The 20,376-nt window shown below is 36.0% G+C and overlaps 2 protein-coding genes across 2 annotated transcripts; both read left to right on the forward strand.

The window, feature by feature from the left end:
* Positions 1–3,324: 3,324 nt before the first annotated feature.
* On the forward strand, positions 3,325–3,963 carry LOC127111883 (protein TOPLESS). Its single transcript, XM_051046203.1, has 3 exons — positions 3,325–3,383; positions 3,547–3,726; positions 3,826–3,963. Exons 1-3 carry the CDS (start codon positions 3,325–3,327, stop codon positions 3,941–3,943), a joined length of 357 nt encoding a protein of 118 aa, XP_050902160.1. The 3' UTR covers positions 3,944–3,963.
* Positions 3,964–4,025: 62 nt separating this feature from the next.
* Positions 4,026–12,310, forward strand: LOC127111899 (protein TOPLESS). Its single transcript, XM_051046205.1, has 6 exons — positions 4,026–4,036; positions 4,131–4,289; positions 4,730–4,907; positions 5,009–5,141; positions 5,268–5,326; positions 12,086–12,310. The coding sequence occupies exons 1-6, from the start codon at positions 4,026–4,028 to the stop codon at positions 12,308–12,310; spliced, it is 765 nt and encodes a 254-aa protein (XP_050902162.1).
* The last annotated feature ends 8,066 nt before the right edge of the window (positions 12,311–20,376 follow it).

Raw genomic sequence — 20,376 nt, forward strand, 5'->3', positions numbered from 1 at the left:
ATGGACCAAATTACCAATTTAGGTTAATCATATAAAAATGGAAAAGAAGTCTCTTTTACTGTGAATTAAAATTCAATCAAAATCTAAGTGAAATTAATACCTATAGTCAAGTTATATCATGTTATTTCATGGTAAAAAAATGTCAAAACTATAGTAAAATGTATACAAAAATAATGGAGTAAATTTAATCAAGAAAATATGTACAAAAAAATCAAGCAAACAATGAAAATAAAAGGGGGTAGGCTACCAAATGGGGTGTGATCAAAATTTTGGCGTATGGGCCCAAAAGTAAGGCTCAGTTCCAAATACACATGGAGGTAGGGGGTGCACAAATGAAAACCAGGTTATGTTAAGAAGATCTTGCCAAAGGCCCAAGACCAAGGGGCCCAACCAAAATTGCAAGTGACAAGACACAAAACAAAGTGGATAAGATAAAACGTGGCATTATGCAGGTGGAGTCAACATACTTATGGGATAATCACGTGGATTAGTCAGCCACCATGTGAATTAAATGGCAATCATGTGAACTAGATGGCCAATTAAAGATTATAACTGGCACATGGAAGATTAATCAATCAAAATGCATGTGATAAAAAGATGAAGTCATTAGAATTAACAACATAACCACCTCTCTCCATACTATTCAATTCAACCTCTCCCTTTTTGTTACTCTCTCCGCCACGTCTGAGGCCTCTCTGGCGGCGGAGCCACTATAACACCTCGATAAAAAACCATGACCTTACCCTATTCCGTACCCTGAGTCAGAATATTGCCATGAAAAAAACCCATAGATTCGCGAATTAAGAAAATAGAACGTAAACAACCACAAACCCTAATCTTCCCAAGCCAAATTAAATGGCAAATAAACAAGGATTCAAGTTCAAACCAAGAGGGTTATTATGCAAACGGAGTTTATTACACAATGGTAACGATATTCACGCCAAACATAGAAAAAACGACCTACCTCCGAAACGGAGAAATGTTCTAGCAAGTGTTGATCGAAGAAGATGAATACGTAGAGGGAAATCACTTGAAGCACATGTATATTCCAGATCTTGATTCTTTATTCAATTAACACTTCTTCTTCTACACCTTTCTATGAGTCGAAAATAGATTCGTGAGGGACGAAAAGAGTGGTTCAACTCACTCTTATTGAAGCTTCAATGAAGTTTCAAAAATAAGCTCTGAATGAGGTAGAGGATTGAGATTCAGAGAGATCGAAATTTGGAAATCTGAGAGTGAAAGTGTGTATGCGTGTGTAATTGAATGAATGAAGAAGAATGAGTGATTTATATGCTTCATTTTCTATTATGAGATGCAATTGAAATGCACTCCAAATTCCAATGAAATTCAGAAGTTAGTTCCAAATGAAATGATTATGCTTTGAGTTAGTTATGAGATTCAAATTTCAGTTATGTTTGGTTACGATCCCCTGCATTGCATTGCTTCTGTTATCGTGGACTCATTGGATTTAATGAATTCTGTAGGTTTAATACTAAGCATTTGAAGGACTGGTTTAGTGAAGGAACTAGGTTTAGTATGTTTGCTTCATCATTGATCAATCACCATTTTCACTATATTTTTGTTGATTATCCGACAAGAAACCAAGTATTTTGAGACACTATGTACGCATTATGGTACCTTTAAAGTTAATTTTCATTCCCATAAGTTATTTAAGCAATTTTATTAATTGTCAGTTTTATTTTATATTTTCGCGATATTACGCGTAGGATGTCTGTGTTTTTATCCAACAGGTCCAGGTGGAAGAACCGAGGAAATCGGAGCGAAACTGTGCGGAATTCCGGCAAGCAAATGAATGGAAAAATCACGGTAATGGAGGTATAACACGGCCACCCGTGTCACTTGACACGGACCATGTCAGGTAGAAGGAGAATGAAGCAAAAAACAGTAGCCTGACACGGCCGACCGTGTCAGCTGACACGGCCACCCGTGTCACCTGACACTGGTCGTGTCAGGCAGAAGGAGAATGAAGTAAAAAACAGTAGCCTGACACGGCCTGTGTCAGGCCTTATCGCATACCATGTCAAGCCTCATGGGCGTGTCAAGTGAAGTAGTGAGCTGACACGGCCACTCGTGTCAGCTGACACAGGCCGTGTCAGCCCAAGCCCAAAATTTTCCCTTTTCATCGGGCTTTTGGTTATTGGGCTTGCAGAGAGATTTTTGGACATGTTCATCTATTGCTTGGAATTTTCACTATATAAGAGAACCTTCTACCAAATAAAAGATCATCTTGGAACGAGGCGAACACAGTATTATTAGACAAGCAAGGATTACAGAGATCAAGAAATTCGGAGAGCGGAAGGTTTTCATGAGCGGAAGCGATTGAAGATCCACGTCATCCAATTACTTGTAATGTGTATTTTTTTATCACTACGCCAAAAATGACTTTTAACAGCGCATCTTAGACAGCGCTTTTAAAAGAAAGTGCTGTCTAAGGTTAAAATTAAAATAAAACACGGAAAATGTTCCAAAAAAATAATGAAAGCGCTGTCTAAGGGGGGGTCTTAGACAGCGCTTTCTAAAAGCGCTGTCTAAGACCCCCCCTTAGACAGCGCTTTTAGAAAGCGCTTTTAAATATAGACCTTAGTCAGCGCTTTTGATAAAGCGCTGTCTAAAGTCTTTAAATTAAAAAAAAAATTAAAACCAAAAGCGCTGTCTAAGGGGGGTTTAGAAAGCGCTTTTGGAAAGCGCTGTCTACGGCATACCTTAGAAAGCGCTTTCCACAAAAGCGCTGTCTAAGGTCTAATTAAAATAAAATTTCAGACTCCATTTCAATTTTCGTTGTCTGTTCTTTTGTTTTCCCTCCTGCGAACGTTGAAACCCTATCAGCGAAAACCATAACAGCGAACACGAATACACTTCCATTTTTCGGTTTCAATCATTTCTCTTTCTCTGTCGAATCTCTTACTTTAAAGTTTCAAGCTTTTTTTTTTACGTATTTTAATTTCGACTTTTTAATTACACTTTCTTTTTCCCTATTTTGCATCTTGGATTCCCTTAAGAGATTAAAGTTGCTTTTTTTCTCTACTTTTCATCATCGATTACACTTAATTAATTTCGCTGTTTTTTGGGGTATTTTTTCTCCATTTTAGGTATTTTCTAAATTAAACCTTTGTTTCATTGTCTTTCTCGCATGATGCATGCTTTTTTGTTGGGATTTTTGATGTGAAGGAAGGGTTTTGTTCCTTAAATGTTTTGTTGGGCTGAGGCTAGTTATGTAATTTCATTGTTTTTCGCAGATCTAGTTTAACCTTTGCTCATTTTGGTTTTCATCTGATCCAAGACAAAGGGGTTGCGGTTGCTATGTCGTCTCTCAGCAGAGAGTTGGTGTTCTTAATCTTGCAGTTTCTGGATGAGGAAAAGTTTAAAGAGACAGTTCACAAATGAGACTTTTCTTCCATTTCAGTGTTTTAGTATTAATTATTGTGATTAGTAATATTAGGTTTTACTAATGCTATTTAGCACTATCTTTTTATTTTTAGCACATTAATTGATTATGTGTTTTTCAATTTTTGAAAATAATAGGCTTGAACAAGAATCCGGGTTTTTCTTTAACATGAAGTATTTTGAAGATGAAGTGCATAGTGGGAATTGGGACGAGGTTGAGAGATACCTCTCGGGTTTTACGAAAGTCGATGATAATAGATATTCCATGAAGATATTTTTCGAGATAAGGAAGCAGAAGTATTTGGAAGCATTAGACAAGTAAGCTCACTATGACTTCACTTTTATGGTAACTAGACACTCAATAATCATTTTGGTGTAAGTTTGGAACTTAACCGGTTTTGGTTTTAATTTTGGTAGGCATGATCGGTCCAAGGGTGTGGAAATACTAGTGAAGGATTTGAAAGTTTTTGCTACTTTTAATGAAGAATTGTTCAAGGAAATCACACAGCTTTTGACATTGGAGAATTTTAGGTAAGGATATAATTTTTTTCATATTTAGTATGTGTTTGCACACATAAAATCTAATCCCGATTCCCGAGGCACTTTTAACGTGGAAAATGAGAAGCTGGTGACTTCTTAACACAATTTTGTCTAACTTGATGATTTACCAAACATGCACTTAGTGTTAAACTAAACTTAATCTGTTTCTTACTGTACTATAGGGAAAATGAACAATTATCCAAATATGGTGATACGAAGTCCGCGAGAGCAATCATGTTGGTTGAGCTCAAAAAATTGATTGAGGAAAATCCCTTATTTCGCGATAAATTGCAATTTCCCAATCTTAAGAACTCAAGATTGCGGACACTCATCAATCAAAGGTAATATCTTATGTATGAGATACTGACCTGTCAATCAATATAGAACACATGTTTGTTCTTTGCACGGAATAACTTTCATGTACATGTATGAGATACTGACTTGTTAACCAAATATTGAACACAGGTTTGTTCTTTGTACGTAATAACTTTCTTGTACACTAAGGCCAAGACATTGCTTTTGACATTTTAATTGATGGTGATCATACTACAAACTAGTTTTGTGTTATTGTTATTCAACCGCCCGAACTCCAATTTTATTTTACTTGGCGATAGGACTCGTTCTACTAGTTTGCCTTCTGTTGTAACTTCAATTTTGGAATTTTTATCATGTAATGTGTTGTAATATTTAGAATTCTAAAAGTGAAGTTACATCATAAAAATGTGTTATTGTATATTATTGAATGACTGATTTCCTTTTTCACTTTGAAACTAAATGACAGCTTGAATTGGCAACATCAACTTTGTAAGAATCCACGGCCAAATCCAGATATAAAAACTCTTTTTGTGGATCACACTTGTGGACAACCAAATGGTGCACGGGCTCCATCACCTGCCAATATGCCACTACTAGGATCCTTACCGAAGGTTGGAGGATTTCCTCCTCTCGGTGCACATGGGGTAGGCCACTACACTGCTTTGGTTTAATAATAGTTGCATAATATATCACTTTTGATTCTTATTTTGGTGTTGAGATGTTTGTTCTCTGGTCATGTGTTCAGCCGTTTCAACCAACTCCAGCACTTGTGTCGATGCCCCTGGCTGGTTGGATGTCAAATCCTACCACTGTAGCACATGCCTCGGTTTCTGGAGGAGGAGCTATAGGTCTTGGTGTTGGTGCACCATCAATGCCTGGTATTCCTATTCTTTTGCATTCTGTTATCTCTAGCTCTTCATATCTAGTGGTGCTATGAGTTCGTAGGCTATGTTTACTGCATATAATATTTAATTTAATGAATGTCATTATATTGCCTTCTTAAGCTGCTTTGAAGCACCCTAGGACACCTCCAACTAATCCTTATAAACCTGGAAAAAATGTGGTTTTAAACAAAAGCTTCAAAAATTTTCGTATACCTTAGACAGCGCTTTTGTAAAAAGCGCTGTCTAAGGGGGGATTAGAAAGCGCTTTAGGCAAAAGCGCTGTCTAAGGGGGGGCTTAGACAGCGCTTTTTGAAAAGCGCTGTCTAAGGTATACCTAAAAAAATTAAAATAGGAGGGTCTTAGAAAGCGCTTTTGGCCAAAGCGCTGTCTAAGGGGGTGGGGCTTAGACAACGCTTTTCAAAAGCGCTGTCTAAGGTATACCTAAAAAATTTAAAATAAGAGGGTCTTATAAAGCGCTTTTGGCCAAAGCGCTGTCTAAGGGGGGGGGGGGCTTAGACAGCGCTTTTAAGATTTAAAAAAGCGCTGTCTAAACCTTTAGCAGCGGAGGTTTAGACAGCGCTTTAAAGCGCTGTCTAAGGCTAAAAAAAGCGCTGTCTAAGGTCTTGTTTGTTGTAGTGTATCTTGAATTTATTTTGAATAATATGAGTATCTAAACCCCCCAATGCTAGGGGGTGTCCCTGATTTAGAATTGTAACGAATTTGAGTATACTTTTGCATTTATAATATTATTCTTACGGTAACCTTTTGATGTGTTTAATGCTTTCTCTTTCGGACAAATCGAGATTGTTTTGTGGTTATCAATTAGGTTGGACCGTCATTGATAAGGTTTTCATAAGGTTACTCTGCAGTAGATATCACATAGGACTAGGGATACCCTGTATGAACCAGGGTGTTTTTGATATAATAAAGCTTAACTTTACTTTAATTGCCTATGGACATAGAAATTAGGGTAGATTGATTAAAGGTTTTCTCACCAAGGACTTGGGAGAAAATACCCTTGAGAACTGGTAGTAATTGATATTTGTTGATGCAATAGTGACTCAGAGTTGTTACAGGGATAAATCATACACCTTCCCTGGCATTGTTACTCTTACCTTGCAAACCCTTATTTTCATCCTTATTTGCCTTTGCCTTTTATTTTTATAATTTTGAATCTAAAAACCCAAATCATACTTTTTGTTTAATTGAATGAAAATTTGAACTCGATATTAACGTGCAGTCCTTGAGATCGACATTCGGGGAATTTACCCGTTATTACTATAATAGGCAAAATAGTACACTTGCTATTTTTTCGATCAAGTTTTTGGCGCCGTTGTCGGGGATTGTTAAAATATAGAGTTTAATTTTTAGTTCAATTAAAATTTTGTTGCTCTGCAATAAAATTATTTTCCTGACATTTATATAATTTAATTCACTAATTTGTGTATGCGAGGAGAGCCCTTAGCTGAATTTCTTTTTGACGCAAAAATCGAGAGAACCATTCACCGGAGAAGCAGAGACGCTAGATTGGATTCCAAATAAGAAGTTCCATCCGATCACTCAGATTTAGAAAAAGAAATCATGGTTGAAATTCCTCCAGTTCCACCGCTTCCACCTCCGGAAAGACTCCTAGGTGACTATGGAGGTGCAAATGCGCCAGGTGGTAGATTGACCATTGTCAACCAACCGGTAAATGTGACGAACAAGAAAGGTTAATGAAGATGCCAATAAGCACCTGCAGAGATTCCTGACCATGAGTACTACTTTGAAAATTGATGGTCATACTGATGAAGCAAAGAAGTTAAGAATGTTCCCATTCACCTTATCTGAAGAGGCGGTAGAATGGTTCTACTCTCTTCAATGAGTATTTTCCCATATCAGTATTTTTGAAAAAAAGGTATGAAATCTTGAACTTCAAACAGAAAGATGGTGAGTCTTCGGGAGATACCTACAAAAGATTCAAAAGAGTTCTGGTAGCATGCCCAACTCATAATATGGACCAGACTGAACAAATGGAGATGTTTGTGAATGGGCTGAAAATAAAGACAAAACAGTTAATTGATACAACAGTCGGTGACTCAACAAATTTCTCAACAGCCACCGGTATTAAAAGGATCATTGAAGCGACCGCCGCAAATGAGCATCTGGAATTATATGATAGGTGTACAAGCAAACCTGAAGGAGTCATTGACCTGAAAGTAGAAGCAAATAAAATCCGTTTGGAAGATACGGTCGCTGCTGAAGTAGAAAAGAAATTGAAAGCAATGAATATAGGTACTCAATAGGTAGCTCAAATTCAACCTACTCAGACCATTACGTGTGAAATCTGTAATGGATCTCACCATATTGTGTATTACTTTGCAACTCCTCAACAAATTGAAGAGATAAAATTCTTAAAGCAGAATAATCCTTACTCTAACACTTATGATCCAGGTTGGAAGAATCATCCAAACTTCTCCTGGAAAGATCAGAAAAGGAATGTTCCACAACAGGGTCAAGGTCAATATCAGACTCAATATCAACAACAACAAGCTCCAAGGAAAGCAGACTGGGAGACTGCCAGTGAAAACATGGCAGCTCAATATAGGCAATTTGAAGAAGAGACGAGAAACAATCAGAAAAACACCACCACCTCTCTAAAGAATCTTGAAGTTCAGTTGGGGCAGATAGCACAACAACTAGCAAATTCTCGAACATCAGGCTCCTTACCAGGTGAAACAGTTCAAAATCCGAGAGGTCAAGAGAATATTAGTACTGTCACGACGAAAAAGAAAAAGGCTGCTAAAAAGAAAAAAATTATATCACCGGGCGAGCCGACTGAAGAGGAAATTTCAAAGGAGACTAAACCAGTGATTAAGTTTCCATATCCTCAGAGAGTGACAAAGAAGGAACCAAGTGAGCCAGACTTGGAGAAATTCATGACAATGTTTAAAAAGGTTGATGGTCATATGTCTTTGTTTGAAGCACTCGAAAGAATGCCCATGTACAAGAAATTCATGGAAGAGGTAATGGCTAAAAAGAAACCAATAATAGAAGAACAAGAAGCCTGGAAGGAAAAGTATAGTGCAAATTCATGGGAGCAGAAAATTCCAAACAAACAGAATGATCCTGGAGCGGTAACAGTACCATGCATAATTAAAGGAAGAACCTTCAAAAGGGCACTAATAGATTCTGGAGCTAGTGTGAGTCTGATGCCATTATCAATCTATCACAAGTTGGGTATTAAAAATGTCAGTGATACAAAGATAAATCTGAAGTTTGCGGATCACTCGAGAAAGAATGCATATGGTATAGCAGAAGACATATTGGTAATAATAGAGGACTTGAGTTTTCCGGTTGATTTTGTAATCCTAGATATACCTGAAGATAATGAGGAACCCATCATTCTGGGTCGACCTTTCATGCAGACAAGTCGATGCAATCTCGACATGAACCAGGGCACGTTAACCTTGAAAGCTCACGACAAAGAGATAACATTGAATGCTATTGAAGACCAGGAGCTAGAGGAAGATACAAAATCTCATTATCAAGTAGGCTTAATCAGGACAAAGGCGAGAAGGCAAAGTAACATGCCAACATCAGAGAAATATGCAGGAAGGCCCTCTTGAATCTCATCACTTCCATTAGCCACCATGAATGGAAAGACTCCCATCTCCATTCCAAAAACCAAGAGAAAGAAAAAAAAACGAAAACATGGTAAGGAGATGAAGGTTAAAAAGGACTTGTGGCACAAAGGAATATATACGGATGAAAGAGACAGCTTTCTAGTTCTGGACAAGAGGTGCAACAAGGTTTGGAGGCTGAAGTACCCCCCTTAACAACGGGGATGAACCGCCGAGCCACGCGACGTTAAACACAGTGCTTCGTGGGAGGCAACCCACGCGTTACTAGTTCTAATTATCATTTGTGTTTGTTTGTTATTTTAGGTTTGCACTGTGCCTTGCATAAAAGGGCGAAGGTACTCACATGGAAAAGGTTGAAAATTTTGAATTTCGTGTGGGCATGTTGCACTTTCCGCCCCAGTCCCTCGGTAAGGTACTGTGAGTCACCCTCATTCTATCCTATTCTAAAACATTGAGGTCAATGTTTAGTTCAAGTGTGAGGGAGGTTTTATATGCTTTTTGCCTTTATTTTTGTTTTGTTTTATATTTTATTTTATTAGTTCCCAATTTTTACCGTTCACATTTGGTTTAGTTTTACTGTCGGGTATCATGTGTTACATGTATTTCTGGTTCTTGGTATTATAGTCGGATGAGGTAATGATCAATAACAGTAGTGGATGAAATGACCACTCCACTTACTATTGCTTGTTGTGAAGGCTCTTCCCAGAAAGTCGATACTTGTGAAGAAAAGATCGGACGCAATTTCTAAAGCTCAACTAACGTACGTTCCCTGTGCATTCCGAGTTGAGTAAGAAGCCACACCATACTCGAAGTACTATGGATGCTGCCAAGCTTTACCTAACATGGTGAGTGCATAAAAATTCCAACACATTTGTTATCATGAGCGATATTCAAGTATGTCTTTATCACTCTGACTTTGCGTAGGCTCTATGGGAGTTTCACTTCATGTATACACATACTAAGGCACGTTGTTTGATTATAGCCCTGAGCCTTTGTAGCCATCCTGTTAATGTTATCCTTTATTAACCCCATTTGAGTCTGTACCCTTTGTTTGTCTAACCACATAAATGTAACCCGCGGCCCAAAACACTTCCTTACCCTGTTCGGAGTCAATGTGATATCATTAAGCTGTGTTAAATTCTAAGTTTGGGGTAAACCCCATAAGTATCAAAAACCAAGGTGAGTACGAAAAAAATAAAAGAAAAACGACAAATGTAGTCGATGGTTCGAAGGAAGCACTCACCGAAGGAAGATCACTCAGTTGAAAAAAAAGAGAGAATATCAAAGAAAAACTGAGCAATTGAAAAAGAAAAGAATAAAACACAGTGAAAAGAATATTAACATTGGCTCTGAACCCCAAACCACTTGTTTTCCCTTTTGTTTGTATTTACCACACATAACCCAAGCCCCGTTACAACCCGAAAGACCTCAAAAAGTGTGTGTTATGTGTAGTTGATATGAAAGGAGAAACTATTCAAACTTATGAGCTGATATTGCATATTCTGAATTGGGAGTGAAAACACTTTAACCCCGAGAGACTTGGTGAGAGTGTGATGTAAGCTGACAGGTGAAGCGGTACCTCAATGAAGAAGTGAGGCAAAAAATTCATTAGGAAAAGCAGGAAATATAAAAGGGAGAGTGAAGGTGTTGGCGAAAGATCTCAGCAATATCATGGTAAGAATACAAATTTTGGGAAGTGACACTTTGTCATATAGGACAATACTTGAGGACAAGCAATAAGCTAAGTTTGGGGTTGTGATCAGTCACTATTTTCACTATATTTTCGTTGCTTATCCGACAAGAAACTAAGTATTTTGAGACACTATGTACGCATTATGGTACCTTTAAAGTTAATTTTCATTCCCATAAGTTATTTAAGCACTTTTATTAATTGCCAGTTTTATTTTATATTTTCGCGATATTACGCGTAGGATGTCTGTGTTTTTGTCCAACAGGTCCAGGTGGAAGAACCGAGGAAATCGAAGCGAGACAGTGCGGAATTCCGGCAAGCAAATGAATGGAAAAATCCCAGTACAGGAGGTCTGACATGGCCACCCGTGTCACATGACACAAGCCATGTCAGGCAGAAGGAGAATGAAGCAAAAAACAGTAGCCTGACACGGTGGGCCGTGTCAGCTGACATGACCCGTGTCAGGCCTTATCCCATACCGTGTCAAGCCCCATGGGCGTGTCAAGTGAAGTAGTGAGCTGACACGGCCACCCGTGTCAGCCCAAGCCCAAAATTTTCCCTTTTCATCGGGCTTTTGATTATCGGGTTTGCAGAGAGATTTTTGGACATGTCCATCTATTGCTTGGAATTTTCACTATATAGGAGAACCTTCTACCAAAGAAAAGATCATCTTGGAACGAGGCGAACACAATATTGTCAAACAAGCAAGGATTACAAAGATCAAGAAATTCGGAGAGCGGAAGGTTTTCATGAGCGGAAGCGATTGAAGATCCACGTCATCCAATTACTTGTAATGTGTATTTTTTATCTTGAATTTGTTTTGAACAATATGAGTAGCTAAACCCCTCAATGTTAGGGGTGTCCCTGATTTAGAATTGTAACAAATTTGAGTATACTTTTGCATTTATAATATTATTCTTACAGTAACCTTTTGATGTGTTTAATGCTTTCTCTTTCGGACCAATCGAGATTATTTTGTGGTTATCAATTAGGTTGGACCACCATTGATAAGGTTTTCATAAGGTTATTCTGCAGTAGATATCACCTAGGACTAAGGATACCCTGTATGAATAAGAGTGTTATTGATATAATAAAGCTTAACTTCACTTTAACTGCCTATGGACATAGAAATTAGGGTAGATTGATTACAGGTTTTCTCACCAAGGACTTGGGAGAAAATACCCTTGAGAACTAGTAGTAATTGATATTTGTTGATGCAATAGTGACTCAGAGTTGTTACAGGGATAAATCATACACCTTCCCTGACATTGTTCCTCTTACCTTGCAAACCTTTATTTTCCTTTGCCTTTATTTTTATAATTTTGAATCTAAAAACCCAAATCATACTTTTTGTTTAATTGAATGAAAATTTGAAATCGATATTAACGTGCAGTCCTTGAGATCGACATTCGGAGAATTTACCTGTTATTACTATAATAGGAAAAATAGTACACTTGCTATTTTTCCGATCAATCATGGTCTTCGATTCTCTATAGGATGAATTCTTTGGAGCTCTCACTTGGCATTCTTCACTTGGTGTACATGGCTTAATTTTTGTCATGATTGAGTTTCTGCAGGTGGAGTGTTAATTGCTTTCATAGGGTGATTAATTGGATGGATTGCAGGGCAATGATTTTGGTCTCAAATTTGTAGGGAAAGCCCTACGAAGTTTGCAGGGCCGTGCTTTAGGTTGGAGCAGTGGTAATGTTAATATGGGTGAAGTGAAGGTCATGATTGTGTGTTATATTGAGCAAGGCAATGGTGCATTCTGCAGCAATGATCACGTGGAATGTAGGGTGATATGGTGGTTTAAAGCAAAGCAATGGTTCTGGTTTTTTGTAGCATGTTGAGTTGGCATGTATTTGAGGCTTAAGATTGGATAGTGTAATGCTTGTTAACTTAGTTTGTAAGGTTAAATGTAATGAGTGCAATGAACATTATTTAATGATAAGTATTGAATTGGAAATGGTTTTGTATATTGTATGAAATGTTATGCATTTCTAATTGAATTTAAGTTTTTAAATGGAAATTTTATTGGATGAATGTTATGGAAATGACTTATGATGAAACTTGAATGTGTATGAATTGTCAAGTTTTAGATGTGAAAGAATTAATGTCAATGATTGTATGAACATAGTTAGAAAAATCGTTTAAAGTTACTTGGTTAAAAATGGAAAAAAGGTCATGGTTCAAGTGGTAGTCTGGTGGTCCATGACCTGGTCGGTGACTTGGTCCAAATGGTGGTCTAACCTAGACATAGACCAAGTCATGGACCAAGCCATGGACATGAAGAAATTTCAAATGAAAACATGTTTTTTGATGATGAAATCTAGCTGGATGAAAGGTGATAGGTCTTAGGGGTCTTGGAAAAGTCAGTTGACTTTGGTCAGTTGGTTGACCAAAAAGTCAACTATAACAAATGTTGGCAACTTTGTGATCTTTGTATGGACACTCTGGTAATGAAATGAATAAGATGAATTGAAATGAGGTTTGAATGTATTTTTATGAATTGCAATGAACATGATATAATATTGTATAGAAAATGATTATAGACAATGAACCAAACATAAGAACCAAGACCTAGCAAGCTTGAATGTGCCATGAATGAATACTTGATTGAACTTGAATGGAACAAAGACCAAAGACTAATGAAATAATAATCAAATAACAAGGACTAATGATCTTGACATCCCTATATGGATGGTTACAAAGACCATGAATCAAACTTAAAAGCTTGGAAACAACATAAGAATGGATGCAAACAAAGACCTTGATCCAGATGAAATCCCCAACAAGTGGACATATATGTTAGGTGAATGAGTCTTATGCATAAAGGCGAGTTTAATGGTTGATGATGCATGATAAGATGGCTAAGAACTTCTCCCCAAACGAGCTAGGGTTTTAGTCAATTCCATGATCAAAAGTCAACCTCAGACGGAACACAAGTACCAAGCATCCTTAACTAGGGTTTCATGACATACACACACCCTAATCAAGGTCTCCAAACCAAGCATGAAGCTTCACATACAAGCTCCTAACACATGGGCCCCAAAGTTAGGGTTTAGATGATAAAACCAATGCCTAAGAAGCAATCACAAGGTCTCAGAGTAGCATAGTCAAGAATTAGGGTTTTGATGCCCAAATGAATGCTAGGTTGTGATCTCTGTGAATCCATGTCCCCAAGATCAAGAAATTAAGGTTTCACCCTAAGTGATTCCCCGTGATGAGCCATACCACATCTCTAGGGCTTGAACCACAAGCAAACCCTAACTTTTGCAATCCATGATCTTTGAAATTGTGTTGATCAATAGCAAGTGTTAACATAAATGAATGATGCACATGAATGAGTGCAAATGAATCTTAAGTCATATGTTAGATAAAAAATGAAAAGGGGGGGGGGGGCAAACTTTGGGGGTATAACACATGTATAAATCAAAATGTTTGTTTATGAAGGTAAGAAATATGCTTAAAGTCAAATAGTCGAGTTTTTGGAACAAAAACAATATTTGAGATAGGTTCAAGTCATGAAAATTGTAGGATCTCAAAGCATCTTTAAGATTGCAAAAAATTGAGATTTTAGGTGTGTGATTTGAATCACAAATCCTATGACTCGAATAAAATTAAATATAGACTTTCAGGAAGGTTGTGAAGCTGTCATGATTTGAATCACAATTTACACTTGATTATAATCATGGTGATTTGACTCACAAATTTATGACTCGAATCATGAAATGACACAGTTCCACGTTTTCCCTTTTGTCTTGTTTGATTTGACTCAAAGCTTTCATGACTCAAATCATAGTTCAGTCTTGATTCAAATCACAAATTTCATGACTTGAATCATGGTTGAAATGGGTTTCTTATAAGTGTAGATTTTGATTCAAATTACTTTTCCACTTGACTCAAAATATACATGTGCTTATGACTCGAATCAAACATCATTTTTACTCATTTTTGTGCATAATCCTAAGCACCTATATAAATCATCTTTCTCTCTCCCTCACCAAAAAAACGAGAGTGATTATTGTGATGATAGTCATATATTTAAGTGTATTTATAAAAACTTGGAAAACCTCATTCAAAGAATACACTTTCATATATATATATTTTACATCTGAATTCATCTTCAACCTCTATCCGATTAACATCAATTACTTCTCAATTCTTAGAGAATATGAGATCTATTGAAGATGAGGTTCATTCTTTGTTGATGTTTATGAAGTTCTTAAGTTATAGGTCAAGAACGAGATTGTGTCGTGGTGCTAGAGTTTGGAAATCCAGTAAGAAAAAGAAGAAGTATTTTCTCGAGGTTACTTCGGTAGATCTGTGTGGAAGCCTAAAGACGAAGTCGGAGTTTCTGTGTTCTTCATACAAATCAAGGTTCAACAGATCGGTAGGACCGAGTAAAGGTTGTTGTATAATGGAAGCTTGATAGGGTATTGTATCTAGAAGAGTCAAGTCAAGATTAGGTGGATCTTTTAAGATTGGCGAAGCAGGCGTCATATACAACAAGATAGTGTCAAGATATGAATACTAGATATTTTTAAGAGTATTTTGTATCAAGTGGTTGTATAATTTTTGTAAAATAATTATCATATTATTTTATAATGGAAGAAAACATTTTTCAATGGAAAACTATTGAAGAGTGGATTAAGCTCCTGCAAAGATGATAGAGTTGAACCACTATATATTCAATGTACTCTTCTCCTTCCCCTTGTCTCTTTAATTTTCTGCATAGTTTTTCATGCTTAGGTTTGTATTGCTTTCATAGAATAATATGTTCTCAGAATTTATCTACTTCTAGCAATTTCGTGATTAAAGTTTAGGTCTGTTATAGATCTAGTCATTTGAAAATTCTTTCTTGCGATATTTCTGTATGAACTCTTGTTGTTAGATTGATCATTCTATTAATCAAAATCAATTTTAGCTATGTGTGAAAATTGAATTATGATAATTGTTGAATTGTTTCTTAAAGCAAATTCATATTTCTCAATTGTTTTGATTATTGATCATCTGAGTTAACTGTAATATCCATTTAAGTGTATGTTTTATAAAAACGTCGCTATCTTTCGCTTCTGTTTGTAATTTATTTTCATGATATCAACAATTGGCCTCAAAGCTTGTAATTTGTGCAATCATTTGTAAAACTCTGATTTTGTAAAATGAAATGTTTTTGAAAATGGTTTTTAGGGGAATGGTCTATTCACCCCCCCCCCCTCTAGACCGTTTCAAACCCCTTATCCTTCATCGACATAATTGTGAGAATTTCCTTTCATTTCCCTCATTTTAAAACCAAAGTAAATTTGAGAGTTTATAGAAAGAGAGAGCTCTTGGGAGAAAAGAAAAAGAAGGGAATAAGAGTTTAAGTGTTCAAGAGTGGATCATTGAAGAAGAAGAAGAGTGAAATAATCAAAGATCATCCAATCATCTTCATCATCTTATTCATCTTCATATCCCTTTCAAATTGAAGATTTTCCATTGTCAAAGTGGGGTTCTTAGGTTTGATCTTAGGGTAGACTAAACTAAGGTTTGATCTTGTGAGTGTGAGAAGTCAAGGGTATGATTGAATGTAGGAAAAATCTTAAATTTTGACTTTGGTTAGAGCTATAATTGCTTACAAGTAATATCTAATCGATTACAGTGATGATAAACTATGTTTTTGGGCTTCTGACTATAGTTGTAATTGGTTACAACTAACTTGTAGTTGAGTACAAGTGTGTGAAACATGAAATTTTGGTTCTAATTGAAGCTATAATTGATTACAACTAGTCTATAATTTATTAAAGGTGTTGTAAAAGTGAAAAATCATTAAATTGTTGCTATAAATGTGTGTTGTTTTGATTAATGAATGATTATAAGGTAAAGAATGAACCTTGGGTAACTCTAGGGAATAATTTAAAGGAAACCCATAGTGAATCTTTGATACTTACATGTATCACATAATAGTGAGCATAATTTGTTTCGAGAGGATCAATTATAATACATGTGAGGAATGTCGAGACTTTCTGCACATACCTGAATGTAAACCTGTAATCAGAAGGGTAATTTGAGCAAAGTTGTGGGTTGGGCCATAAAACTAGACTTGACATAAATGTTTAGTAGGAAATCACATATTTCGTAAAACTAGGCTTGATATGAGAAGTCCTAGTAGGTAGTATAATTTCGGCGAGGCTATCTGTTTCTTGAGGTGTATATGGTACGTTGGATCTAGTGTATCAGAATTCCTACATTGTATAAGGCTGATTATGCCTCGATCCCTTTTATTTTATTTTATTTTTAAACACATGAGTATTAGAACCTTGTAAATTCTTTTGTAGTAATAGTTAACCTTGACCACTAAGAGGACTTATGGTTTTAGTAGGACTCCACTGAGATATTGTTGTCTCACCTTATATTGTTCCTTATCTTTTTAGATAATCACATTTCCAGTAAAGGGAAATGTAAGATGTAGAATGAATGTAAGAAGACTTTCCTTTATTTTATTTCTCACTACTATAAAATATACATATATTAACATGTTATTACCTCAACTAAACAATCAACTGAAGTAATAGCTCTTATTTGGGTTCCTGCATCTTTGTTATTAAAAGATATATCATTATGTTCCATAATAATAATCGTGGTGATATATTAAGGCTTATAGGCTTCGAATCCCAACACCATTATTTTTCTATTTTATCTATACAACAAAGGGTGTGTCCATTAATTTATATATTTAAATAAATGAAATTTTGTTCTCATAAGGACACATAATTGACCATATGTCTGGGACAACATGTACAACATGTTTATGAAAGATGACAGATTCTGGGGAAAAATATCAGACATAATGTATGAGACATTGTACACCAGAAAAAATAGTTTTACAACCAAGTTACAATATCTTAACTTATACAAGATGATGAAGCAGAAAAGAAATAAAGAACACAAGAGATTGGTAACCTAGTTCGGTGAAACCACACCTATGTATGGAGGGCACTCTACCCAAGAAAGGAAATTTACTACTTCAAATTAGTACATTTAGTCGTATAGGAACATCAACCCCATGATGTTCAATGCCTCTTCCTAATCCTAGTGTCTTTCTATTTAGGACTCCTCCTAAATATGAGAACCCTTTTCACTTTCTATCAATCACTATCCCATAATGATCAACTTCAATAACAACGCAATTGATTTTTGAAATTACAACTCAACTAAGACAAACCAACAACTATATCAAGTTACTGAAACATAGTGTGGTGTACACAAATAGATTCAACACTAATCCTTACGAGAGCATTAACATGGAATACAAAAAACAACAATACTTTGTTCTCAAACTTATAGAATTAATATTTTGGAAAAAAGTCTTACAACTCAACAAGAAAAGCAAACTCTATGCCTTAAGATATGAGTGGGGGCTCTAGAGTGGTGCACAACAATAACTCAAACAAGGACTCAAAAATAGAAACCCTAACACAAAGGGTCTTCAAAACTTGCACCCCTCAAATGTGAGGTCTTAGTCTCCTTAAATATCAATTAGATTATGAGTTTTTCTCCTTTGGATTTCTGATTTAATTTGGTCCAAAATAATATCAGTTATTGTTGGATCTGATTTGCTTCATAAAAATGTCCAACAAAATATATGATTTGTTATTAATTCAAATTCAAATTTAAATCTCCATTTAAATTAATTTGATCTTCAACAACTGTCAAACAAATCAAACAGACATATTGCTAAAATATAATAACAAATCTAATTGAATCTCAACTAGAATTTCGCTCCAAAAATGCAACAACATTGACCTGCTGAACCAGGGCCAAATGTTATACACATGTTGGAACACCGTGTTCCACATGTGTCCCTTATTCACCAAAACTGCAACAACATTCATTTGTTGACAAAGACCAGATGTTACAGCACACATGTTGGAACATCGTGTTCTACATGTTGCAACAAAACATCCAAAATAACTCTCTTTAAATAAATATTCTTTATAGAGTAAATCTTGGACCCCATCTTCTTTCAAAGTAAATCCAATCAAATATTTTTTGATTGAATCAAAACAAAATATTTTACTTAAATCATATTCTCCATATTCATGATTTAATAAAATCTTTTCCAACTTGATTTGCATTAACAACACAAAATTCTTCCTAAACAAACTTTTGCATCTTCTGAAGAAATTATCTCCATAACAAATCTGAAGGAATTCTGAAGATAATCAAAACATAACTAGGCTCACATTTCCTCATGAAATATGACTAATAGATTGAGGCCAGATGATGGAACACATGCTGGAACACCGTGTTCCATATGTTGCCTCTACACCAAAATGCATCTTGTACATATGTTGTTTTGACTAATGCGACCAATCACATAGAACAATAACCTCCTTCGTTGGAAAGTTTTGTCTAAAACAGTTTACAAGATGTGACTTACAAGACGTAATTGTCAAGAAGTAGCACACCATATCAAACAACATAACTAGCAACAACAACAACTGATATCAAAGTAGAAGCAACACATATTAGTAGCATTTAAGTAGTGGTTTCTACACAACAAGATATTAGATCAACACATACGAATCAGATCAACAATCACAGAGCATCATGTTGGAACATCTTGTCCCACATTGATCATTTCTCCCCATTTTTGCCACAATTTGGAAAAGGTATGGAAGTGAAAACAACACATCATCATAGTGCATAACCACATCAAGGTAGCAGTAGAACCACTAGAGATACAAAGCCATTACATAACCAACTCAAAGCATAACAATAAACTTCAGGGTACCAACACACATCATCAGCCAAATGACCTGAACTTTGGGAACATGTACCGTATAATCAGACCACATGAGCACATACAACAATGAACACCAACCCAATAATAGTAGAAACAATAGGTTATGGTGACAAAAATCCAACACTTCTCCAACAAAAAACACATCAGTTTCATTAAAAGGTGCACAAATGTTGGACACAGTTTCTGAGACATCTTTCCCAAAATTCAGCTTGTAATTGAAACTCAACAACCAATGAGGAATATAAGCTCAATCTCCTTCATCAATATAGGATAACAAGATTCATCATTCAACACTATCTTCAACAACTGAGCATCAATATGAAGCTCCATAAGTTCATAATACATGACTACTTCAAAAAGTTCTTCTGCATCCTTATTTACATTTTCTTCTTCTTCCTATATTCCTTTTTTCTTAATCATAATCTTGTCAATAGATGGATCCTTGTTTCTTCCCAATCAATTAAAAGTTGAAAGCTTCACACACTTTCCTCTATCATACACATTTATAAACTCCTTGTTGACTTCAACATCACATTCAACACTAATGTCCAACTTTTCATAGAACCAACATCAGTTGCAGTCTTCATTAGCCTAGTAGCTTCCACGATTTCTTTGAAAACAAGAGCTTCTTTATACAACTCTCTCTCTCTCAGTTGTAATCCTTCTTTGAGAAACATATTTCCACGTCTGAACACTTGTTTTAAAATGGAATGACACATTATCCATGTGAGCAAAGGTGATATTCACATGAATTATCTTCCCACAAACCTTTCTCCTCATGGTGGACACAATGTACTTACATTTGCTTTAGCATTTGTCTCAAATTCACTTGTTTGAACGAGCTTGTTATTCACTTCATAATTAACAAGGGAAGCTTGTTCATCCTTCCACTGACTTGGGAACTCAGTTACCAATATGGCATACATGTTGTCTGGCACAACCTAGTTGACATCTTCATTGACATCTTTATGTATTTGGTTACTCCATAAGAATTGCGTGCAATGACTTCCAACGTATATACCTTGGGAATCAAAGGTGTAGGGATGAAGCTATTTTATTAACCATAATTGAAGGTGGTTGAATGTAGGAGTGAAAGGTAACAACGATAAGAATGGTGGCAATAGAATC

This window comes from Lathyrus oleraceus, chromosome 1 (assembly GCF_024323335.1).
Source record: "Lathyrus oleraceus cultivar Zhongwan6 chromosome 1, CAAS_Psat_ZW6_1.0, whole genome shotgun sequence".
Taxonomy (NCBI): domain Eukaryota; kingdom Viridiplantae; phylum Streptophyta; class Magnoliopsida; order Fabales; family Fabaceae; genus Lathyrus; species Lathyrus oleraceus.

Coding starts and splice junctions, on each gene's coding strand:
- LOC127111883 (XM_051046203.1), top strand. CDS start 3,325: ATGTCGTCTCTCAGCAGAGAGTTGGTGTTCTTAATCTTGCAGTTTCTG. Junction 3,384..3,546: donor CAGTTTCTGGATGAGGAAAA/GTTTAAAGAGAC, acceptor TGAAAATAATAG/GCTTGAACAAGAATCCGGGT. Junction 3,727..3,825: donor TATTTGGAAGCATTAGACAA/GTAAGCTCACTA, acceptor TAATTTTGGTAG/GCATGATCGGTCCAAGGGTG.
- LOC127111899 (XM_051046205.1), top strand. Junction 4,908..5,008: donor CTCCTCTCGGTGCACATGGG/GTAGGCCACTAC, acceptor TCATGTGTTCAG/CCGTTTCAACCAACTCCAGC. Junction 5,327..12,085: donor ATAAACCTGGAAAAAATGTG/GTTTTAAACAAA, acceptor GATGGATTGCAG/GGCAATGATTTTGGTCTCAA.